This window comes from Saccostrea cucullata, unplaced genomic scaffold (assembly GCF_032062105.1).
Source record: "Saccostrea cucullata isolate Sc308-1 unplaced genomic scaffold, CSIRO_AGI_Scuc_v1 ctg118, whole genome shotgun sequence".
NCBI lineage: Eukaryota > Metazoa > Mollusca > Bivalvia > Ostreida > Ostreidae > Saccostrea > Saccostrea cuccullata.
Genome location: NW_026938921.1, coordinates 178,548 through 189,115, shown reverse-complemented (window position 1 = coordinate 189,115; position 10,568 = coordinate 178,548). Strand labels below are relative to the sequence as shown.

Below are 10,568 nucleotides of genomic sequence, written 5' to 3'. Positions count from 1 at the left end.
AAGAAAATAAGTATATAATCATGCATGGACTTCTTACATACATGTACATAGTCTTATGTCTCATACGATTTGGGTTTGTTTCTACTTCTATTTCAACGCACTTGATCCGTAATTTGAAAATATTCTATAGTATTACATGTATTTGTAAATTATGATTAACCTTATTTTCAAAAAGTTGAAATTAAGAGAATATGAACCCACCAAAAATTGTGTATGATCACAAGTACTGTTTTGTGGGTTAATTAATTTACTAATGGTGTGTTATTGACGTCACAATAGCCGTATCAGCCCTGCAGGGCTGATATGGATTTGCAGGGCTGATACGGATATCAGCCCCGCAAATCCATATCAGCCCTGCAGGGCTGATACGGCTATTGTGACGTCAGCCATATCGCATATGCAAAAAACCTGTATTTATTACTAAGTGTGTAATAAATACATATATACTATATACGGTTTTAAATTTCATTTTTAGTTGTTTCAGTGATGAGTGTTATTGAAAATTCTGTTTTAAAACGACCCATTTTCGCTATTTGCAATGAAAAAAAAATTGACCCCACAGTTTAATTGTTGTACTTGAATCATTTTTTTAATTATATAATCCAGATGCGAGATTTAAAAACATGATGCGCATTCAAGCAGACTTTGAATGCTGATTCTCTGCATGTGGAAATTTAAATATATTGAGTATGTTGGACAAATCGATTCAGGACTTATAAATGAATTCAATTATTCAATGAATTAAGGTCCTTATAATATTTGTTCGTGCTTCTGTGAAATATGCATTTTATTTTGGGATTGTATTTGGTCATCTTAAAAATTGTAAGTATAAATTGAACTCAGATTTAAAGAGCAATGGTGAAGATTTTCCTAGAAGATTAATATGATTTATATCTCAAAGGGATTGTTGAGTAAAATTACATGCATGTATGCTTGATGATTTATTTTATTAAATCACAGGTTTCTCTTTATACATTGTATAATGTATCATAACACAACTATCGTTCTGTACCTGATGAATAAAGGTTCAATTTTGTAATCATGGTACATGTATCATTTCAAATGCGTTATAGAATTAATAAATAATTCTTCATTTTTTTAAAGTCTCGTTCATCGCGCAACTTACGAGGGTTGTCCCATAAAATCGTGGACAAAGCGTTTTTCTCGAAAAGTAATGGGCGCACTAAGCTGAAAATTTCAGTAAATGTTTATTTATCATATGTAAGTGCATGATAATTTTTTTGATAAAATGTAGGCAAAAATAAATATTTTATTATGCTTAAATGTGCACGGGGTATTGTCCTACGGCGCACGGTAAAAAAACCAAGGTTTTATAAAAGAATACACAAGTTTCATTTCAGAATAAAAGTTTTAAATACACAAGATTTGGATTACAATTATCCTAATTCAATTCCACGATCAATTTTGTAGTCTTTGTAAAAATTTTAAGGCATTTGGTTAATTTCTGGCAGTTTCTCAAGCATTCAAAATGGGAAAGTGGTAAACACAACACACGAAAAATGGCTACGTTTTATGACGTTACGGCGCACCGGAGAGCTGTTCAGTTTTAATTCGATGCTGTAATGACACCTTTAGAGACTTAAAATGACCATAGAAGAAAACAGATTATAAAAATATCACCATATCTTTAGTATACAATGAAATAGGAGTCTTTTTTGATCGAGTCCCTGGGGAGTACAAAACATACGGACAAGCTCCTAATGTAATAGCAAAAGACGCTGTCACAGTAGACCGCCGAAATGAGATTTTCTCTTAGTTTAATGATGGCGAGAATATTGTCCGTAACTTACTAATAAATTTTCAGAAGATCGCATGAGGATGCCACTTGGTTCTTCGATTGTTTATGGAGACTAAGGAATGTGTATCAATGAAATTCCTAACTTTAAGTCGGACTCATATAACTTCATTTTCAGCAAAGATGAAACGTGACGCTGTTTTAGGCACTTTGACGTTATGTAATCCATGCGCCGTAAGGTGATACAATACATGGCATAAAATCTCATAATTTGTTTATTTATGCATATATTTATCTGAAATTTGCTGTGTATATTACTAAAATATGTACTAAATAATAGTGAAAATTTCAGAACGCAGTGATGTTTATTTTTTACACTAGACAACTTGTCCACGATTTTACGGGACAACCCTCGTACAATTAAATTAAAAGAACCTCTTTAATTTATTGTATGAAAAGGTCATTTAAATTCTGTGTCCTTTTGAGGAAAATTCAACATAAATAAATAAATAGATGAAAAGGTTGTTTTCGTCTTAATTATTTCTGATAGATTTCCAGTAATATATAAGTCTAATTTGAGACACATCCTATAATAATATATATTTTAAAACTTAATATTTTACGAACGTTTGGGAAGCATTTGAAATCACTTTTTTCATCGATCTTCATGATCTTTTTAAACAGTTTTAAAGAGACACCGTGACGTGAAAAGGGGAAACGTATAATTTTTGCATGGTCTGTGAAAATTTTGTTCAATTCCTAAAAGTTTAAGGTTTTAGAAAATTACAGGTTTCAGAACCTTAAAAAAAATCTATTTTAATCATGTTAATGGAGAGAAATAAAAGTAAAAATAATTTCAAAATATTGCGTTTACTTAAATTCTTCCTCACTATTGTACGCGTGCGCAGAAAAGTTGAATAAGTTACCATAGTTACCACATGGTCTCAAGTACCCAGGAATTTATGTATGCAGACCAAGAATTTAGATACAATCTTTTTACATACTGCATGCTCCAATTGAATGGTGTTTACAAGTTTGAGCCAAAAACTAGAGGTACTGTGAGCAATGAGCTCGATCACTAAATGATACCCCCGCCTCCCATATGGTTATAACTGATGAAAAAGTCCATGTTTTGCTGTGCCCGGGAAACCCAAAATATGTGTCGGATCAAAAAGCAAAATAGGAGGTGCACAATGGCAATATGTAATAAAGATTCTGTGAAAGTTTCATCATGTTTCATTCAGTGGTATGAGAGGAGTTGCGGATAAGAGATGGGTACCCCAAAGCGTAACAGACGGACGGACAGACGGACGGACGGACGGACAGACGTACAGACGGACGGAATTAACGATTACTATATACCCTCCCGCTTTTCAAGCGGGGGGTATAATAATTAAAAGTGACGTGACCTTGACATTCCCGAAAACAACAAAACAGTAGATACAACCTTTGTTTTTCCGGCACTTATATTGTGCAGTCTTTTCTTGCAGTCTAAGTGTCATATCTTTGCTAGATACTCATAATTTTCATAAGTCTTTCTCTGTATGCTACAGATATCTTAAAAGAAACACATGATACATGTATTTTGTCTCATTGTGCAACTTTAAAAATTTTATTTATTGTACTACAATAGATATCTAAAATATTTTCATAGCGTTTAATATTACTTGCATAACACTACTCTAATCATCTAATGACATAATTAATAATATTTTGCCATATTTGAATTCAGACTTTTGTCCAGGGTGGAGGCCATTTGTCAGTAAAACTGCTGGAATTTGTCAACCCCGGTGGAAAGGGGAGTAACAACCGCAATTGTGACGGAAGGTTTGGATTCGCCTTCAGCCGATGCGATCATCGCTTCGTCATTTGTGTTGACAAACAGACGGGGTAAAATATATATGGAGTTCAAAGAGAAAATCATTGCATGTCTCCACAATGTAATTCACTTAAAAAATCGCTCCACTATTGCTTCTTTTTTCAATTTCTTTCATTTAATTGATGTATTATTTATTTATTTATTTAAAATTCATTTGTTGGCTTGCTTGTATTTTCTTTAGAATATTATTTCTTGAATATAATGACAAAAAAAAAAAATACAGTACATGTATACATTTTTAAAATGATAATTTATTTTTAGCGGGAATTCAATAAACAAGTGTTCCTTTGGCCGCATTGAAACACCAGTTATATTAAATGCCGATACAATAATCTTCCCAGACATCAAAGGAATGAAAAACCCACTCTTGTTCAACGTAACATCGTGGCCTGTAAGATACTGCTTTATATCTTCTTTTTCTTTTAATTTTAAGGGTAGTTTTAAACTGTTAAAATATATTTACTCTCTCTCTCTCTCTCTCTCTCTCTCTCTCTCTCTCTCTCTCTCTCTCTTAGTATAGTCTTACTAGCTATAAAAATACATTTATAACGACTTTTTGCTATACCTATATATGGTATGTACCTAAATCTAAGAAAGTTTTTTTTATTTAATTGATAAAAATAAATCTAAATAATATATATATTGTTTATGAGATATCTGTCTTTTGACCTTAATAAACTGAAAAACTGAAAATAATTTTCAAATCCCACTACTTCAATAATATTATTGGCTATCGGAATAAAGAGATATTATACATGTATCTACTGTTTATAATGACCCGAAACTCATCGTCTTTTGATAAATAATCGTGTGTAATAAAACTTCACAGAAGGTTGGGTTAGGTGGCAGGGACGAGGTTTACAACATTCGTCAAAAACGCATGTCTAACTGTTTTTATATACGTTTGTCATATACACATGCTATATATATATAGAAGGACTTCCTCTATAACTTTAAAATGATATCATTTTGTGTGTGTGTTTTTGTTTTTTTTTTCTTAAGGCTTCGGGAAAGTTTAAATTAAAAGTTGATATTTGGGACGACGATTCAAGTTCTGCCGATGACCATGTGGCATTTCTGTACAGAAACTTTGAGATAAAACCGAGTGGCCACAGGGAGAATCATACTCACGTGCGGTTCATGCTCCATCGCAGAACCAGGTATATACAAATGTATCAGCAATCCCATAATTACTACATAATACATGACCATTGTATGTACATGTTTGTTAGCGGAAACTTTAGTAAGATTAAAATAATTATAAAGTGAAAACTGAAAACAAAATGATTTCAGTGGGATTAGACAGGCTTCACTGTACATAAACTATGTACCAAAGCATGCAATATGCTCAGTGGCAATTCCAGCATGCAGAGGGATATAGAGGCTAGGGTGGAGGAGGGGGTTCAGTTTTGTTGTGTTTCAGAGTTGTCCCTCTGCACGGTATAATTTTCCCTATACTGATAGGTCGATCGACCATTTCAGTCCGTCGCACGAGTTATATATACAGATCTACAGCTATAATAGATATAATATGTCATTAGTTTTGAAAACTTTCACCATAACGAATCACTTCTCAATGTTTTATACAAATACATTAACAGTGAACCGTGCGCGCATAAATTCTGGGGTCGCTATTTTTTGGAATATCATGTCAAGCAATGTTGACGTTGCTACGCTGGACATATTCAAACCTATTAATGTAGACAATATTATACTGAAATCACAAACATTTATGTTACATTCAATATTTTCAAATTGCATGGAAGGCAATGTGAACGCAATAAAAAAAATATAATGTGAAGACCCTTGGATTTGCACTTGTTTTAGTACATGTCCTGTTACTATAAATATACCTAGTATTTGAATGATTCACAGGCTGGTGATAGAGCTTGCAGTGTTTTGTGACGATTTCTATTTCGGTAAATCATGTGACATTTACTGTCGACCTAGAAATGACTATACTGGCCACTACCTCTGTAACAAAGAAGGTCACAAAGTCTGTCTGAAGGGTAAAGTACAGTTTTAACGTGTTTTAAAATATCATTGTTTATCATATTAAATTAATAAAAATATATGTATTTGACAATGTATGGCAATAAATTTTATGCTGGTATTCTTTTTAAACAAACAAGATCATAAGGATATGGACTAATAGAATTTAAAAAAATAAGCAACCCTTTAGTCTAATAATACATGTCCTCTACAGTGTATAAATACATACATATGTGTTACCTGTATGCAGTCGAACCTTGATAATCTGAATGCCATAATTTTGGAAGTCTTAAATTCCGAAGGAAATCATAGAGGGGAATAGATTTTACCAACCAATTATTCTGGAAACATATACATGTGAATTTTGGACCAAAAAATCTGCAGAAGAAGATGAATTCTATAATTATTCTAAGTGAATTGTGTTGAATATTGAATTTTATCAAAGAATACAGTTTATTTCAATTTTGCAGGTTGGAAGGGATCTAAGTGCACCCTCGTTGATGACTGTGTGGACGTGCCATGTCAAAATAATGGGACATGTCTGACTGATAATCGATACAATTCCTTCTTCTGCGAATGTCAGCATGGGTTTACAGGTATAAACAGTTGAATCAAAGTTCAAGCAATACTGTAACTAGTATATCGACTATCCGATACGATATACATGTACAAGCAATACTTTAAAAAACATTTTGAAGATATTAAAGACAAATAAGTTAATGACAGCAGGTATAATAGATCGGACTAATGAATATGTACTTTGCAATTTGTTTTTACTGGCACGAATTTGATTTAGTATCGTAATTTAATACTCTTTTCATTTTCATATTTTCCCTTTAATTTCAATTTTATAGAAAGTACTCCACTTGTTGAGTACTGAGTACTAAAAATAATATTTTAAATTCTAGGTAAACTTTGTGACATGCAATTTTGCAAAGAAAATGTCTGTAGAAACGATGGAGTCTGTTATATTATTAACAACACAAAGGTTTGCGACTGTCCCTCAAAATGGACGGGCGAAAGATGTGAATCAAAACTAAAAAGTTGTGATGACGTCACATGTTTCAACAACGGAACCTGCGCAGTAGTCCAGAATGAATTCCAATGTATTTGCAAAACAGGTTGGCAAGGTGTAGCATGTTTGAGAGACACCGATGAATGCCTGGGTAACCCTTGTCATGGAAACTCAAAATGTATCAATACAGAAGGAAGTTATTTTTGCCAATGTTTGCATGGATGGAAAGGCAAAGACTGTACAAAAGACGTAAATGAATGTCAAAAACAACCATGTGCAGACACTGCAGAATGCGTCAACACCATAGGGAGCTATTGGTGTCGATGTTTGGAGAATTCAACGGAGAAAGATTGTTCTCTACCCAATCAGGAGTGTTCCAAGCTGGTCTGCCAAAATAACGGCACTTGTATTGTAGATGGAGAAGGAGAACGTTGTCTTTGTATAGAACCTTGGGGAGGGGAAAGATGTTCTGAGTTGAAAGATTATAATTTGTCCTGCAAAAACGATTGCTCTGCTTATGGTGAATGTAAGGTGGACGCTCAAGGGAAATGGACATGTAATTGTCAAGTGGAGAATATTTGCGAAACCACTGTTCCTGAAAAGTGTTCAATGCAAAAAGGTTTGCATGAGTTGACAAACATACGTATTAATTTGCTTCATTTATTTTTGTTATTATTATTATTTTTTTGAATGAATATCAAGATAAGAGATTCAAATTGTTGCAAAGTCTAAAGACATATTTTTTTTATCTTTAACTTTATAATTACTAATAAATGCCATCCATGGCGTTTTGTGATTTTTCTGTTGCAGGTTTTGATTTAAATATAACCTATCCTCTTTCAAAAACGGATAAAGGGCTTATTAAAGACCTCCTTTCTTGTGTGGGAATTAACATTACCCAGTTAAAAGTTTCAGCATATCCGTAAGTATAGTATTGAAGGAAAACTTTTATCAGGGAAACGAGGAAGGTAGTGCTAAGCAAAACAATATAGTCACCGGACTGCATTCAGAAATCCATTGTTTCTTCTAAATAAAGCATATATATTCTGATCGATTTTTGGTTTGTTTTTCTCTCAGTTAATCGTATGTGTTTTGTGTTTTTTCAGCAATCAAGAGAAAATTAACATACTTGGAGTAAGTTCCAATTCTATCTTTTGGACAAATTGTTCAACTTGGCTGCAAGAAAGTTTGGAAAACTGTACACAATTAATATTTGATGGCGATCTATCTCAACAAGAAAATGGCAAAAAAGCAAACCAAACCAGAAAAAGTTCTTTAATGAACGGAAAGGATTCCGGAAATTGGTATCCGCTCACTGCTCTCCTAGTAGTCCCTCTCTTGGTCATCGCCTGCTTTCTCGTTTTACGCAGAAGGTATTTAGAACAAATTATACATTCAATGCCTTTTATAAATAGTGTTAGAGTATTTTATTAATGACGTTTTTATCTGATTTAGGATGAAGAAAACCCGAGAAAGTAAAGAACGAGAGACCGTTCCGGTGCTGGAGGATGCTAATATTTCATTTGGAAATTCCCTGTATGCAGAAATAAACGGCGATAGTCATCAAATGAATGAAAGTGTCTAGTGTTGCAAAGTTTTTGAATGTGTGCAATCTCCATACAAGAACAATTTGAAAGAACTTATTTTCGATATTTACACATTGTCTTAGGAATCGAAGGAAGTGGACATTGCCCTCCCAATAATTTGGCCGATATATATAGAGAAGGATAGAAAACATGGCTACTATATATGCCTCCTATAAATAATAACATTTATTGCTGTTTTTAATACCTGTCGAGGAATTGTGTTTGGAACTGCCCCCCCCCCCCCCAAACTGAAAACACCCTCCTCTAACTGAAATTGCTTTACACAAGGCCTTTATTTGACCCCAGCGTTTAATTTGAATTTCTTGTTCCTATACCAGAAATTCTTTGACAGGCTAAAATTATGATTTTGTTGTGTCTATGTACCGGGTATAATACTTAGTACTTGCGCTTGCTAAAATAATTATACATGTTAAACAATTTGGGAAAAAAGTCATATTATTTACATTGCATGTTGTTTCAATTATGTTAATTGTAAATTTTACTTGATGTCAGTAAAACTGAAATGGTTAACATATTCATATTGGTAATAAATTTTATCTACTTAGCTTTTAATTCATTTTTATACACCCATCCCTGTACTCAGCTTTTTAAAACCCTTGCACCAACTGTTCAAAAGATAGGTGAAATTCCGAAGTCAAAGTCTAGAAAGGTCAAAACCGATGGTATCCAAACGAATGAGGAAGGCCTTGTCACATGGAATATACCCGTGGAAGACCCTAACTTCTCAAATTTTATGTCCAAAATTTATTTTGTTAAAGTGGGTCAAACTCAAAAGTCAAAATATTTATAATCCTGGAAGGTTTTGACACATTGAACACACCTGTGAAGTATGCAAGTTCTAGCAACAATTAATCACAAGTTAACCATGTTAACTGTTCAAAAGTTATGGTTAATGCAAAGTTGGGTCAAACTCAGTCGGACATACAGACACTGAAAATATATAGACCGCAGACTAGTTCTTCAAGTTAACATTAAAGCTTAAGCAAATCAAAACTTCCAGAATTTCAAGAAAAAAATAAAAGAAGTCTTTTTTAACACATTAGTAAAATCTGACATGTCCATTGTTTCACAAAATGAAAACCACAGGTGCTTGCATGAGGACAAAACCCCTCCCCCTATTCGATATAGACCCCTAGCGGGACCTTTTCGACTTTTTTCTCGTGAATTATCTTTCAATGGCATATTATATTTTTTGATAAAATCTTGACCAATATTCGAAAAATTATAACTAAAACAAACGTTATATAAAATCTAAGCTACATTCTATTTAAATAAAAATCTATATAGAGTTAGGTAGTATTTTTCATAAAACGTTTGTTTAAGCAAAATTTTTGAATTGATAGAATAGATTATATCACAAATGTGTCATCCATATATAATTTATGTGAAAAAAAGTCGAAAAGACCCGGGGTCTATATATATATCAAAAGGGGAAGGTTTCTGTCCCTAATCACCTGTGAATGAAAACACAAGATCGTATGAACATGCAACGTTTTCCTTTTATTTAGGTATACATTAAAGAAAAAGTACCTCTTGTATTCATGTGTGTTGTTAATTTGTTTTTTTTAAAAAGCTTTCTAAGATTGGGTAAATCTCTTCATGCTCTTAAATACGCGTCGATTCATTCATCGTAATTATAACGGCGCGTCGATTTACCCAAATGGACCCAAATGGCGACCCAAATGGCCCCAAATGACGACCCAAATGGACCCAAATGGCAACCCAAATGGACTTCTGTAGACTTTATTTCAAAACTAGAATGCATCTATACATTTAAAATAAAATTATTCATTTTTGCATTTAGATATAAATATCGTTGAATATTCAGAATAAATAAAAATAAAAGCTGCTGAATGTGTTTTATGTTTATCATGTTTATCACAAAACTTCAAAATATTGTATCTTAGGCAAAAATGCGTACTTTATTCATTACATCTAAGCGAATTATTTTAAAATATAAGAGTTTGCCATTTTCACAAAGTTTTAATCTTTTTGAGTAAATCAGGTACGTAGCAACAGTTTATTTTCCACTGAAAATGTTTATTGAAAAGCCGATTCCCCCCCCCCCCCCCCACCACACACACACACACACACACACACACACACACACACACACTTTCAAAAACGATGCTACATCACTATAAATAATTAATTAATTACTATTTCATCATAATTTAGTCCATTTGGGTCGCCAACTAAGTCCATTTGGGTCCATTTGGGTCGTCATTTGGGTCCATTTGGGTTCATTTGGGTCCATTTGGGTAAATCGACGCACCCGAAAATTATATACTCATGTTTTTATAGAATTTATACATCACT

General features: G+C 33.1%; 1 protein-coding gene across 1 annotated transcript; it reads left to right on the top strand.

The window, feature by feature from the left end:
- The first annotated feature begins 503 nt into the window (after positions 1–503).
- Positions 504–9,192, top strand: LOC134251792 (protein jagged-1b-like). Its single transcript, XM_062734208.1, has 10 exons — positions 504–822; positions 3,489–3,646; positions 3,897–4,026; positions 4,638–4,795; positions 5,511–5,644; positions 6,098–6,223; positions 6,536–7,261; positions 7,453–7,564; positions 7,749–8,015; positions 8,098–9,192. The coding sequence occupies exons 1-10, from the start codon at positions 781–783 to the stop codon at positions 8,225–8,227; spliced, it is 1,983 nt and encodes a 660-aa protein (XP_062590192.1). The 5' UTR covers positions 504–780; the 3' UTR covers positions 8,228–9,192.
- Positions 9,193–10,568: the final 1,376 nt, after the last annotated feature.

Bases quoted from the DNA above. Each gene is read 5' to 3' on its own strand.
- LOC134251792 (XM_062734208.1), top strand. From the start codon at position 781: ATGCATTTTATTTTGGGATTGTATTTGGTCATCTTAAAAATT. The intron at 823-3,488 runs GTAAGTATAAAT...ATTTGAATTCAG, and splicing joins ATTTGGTCATCTTAAAAATT to ACTTTTGTCCAGGGTGGAGG. The intron at 5,645-6,097 runs GTAAAGTACAGT...TCAATTTTGCAG, and splicing joins TCACAAAGTCTGTCTGAAGG to GTTGGAAGGGATCTAAGTGC.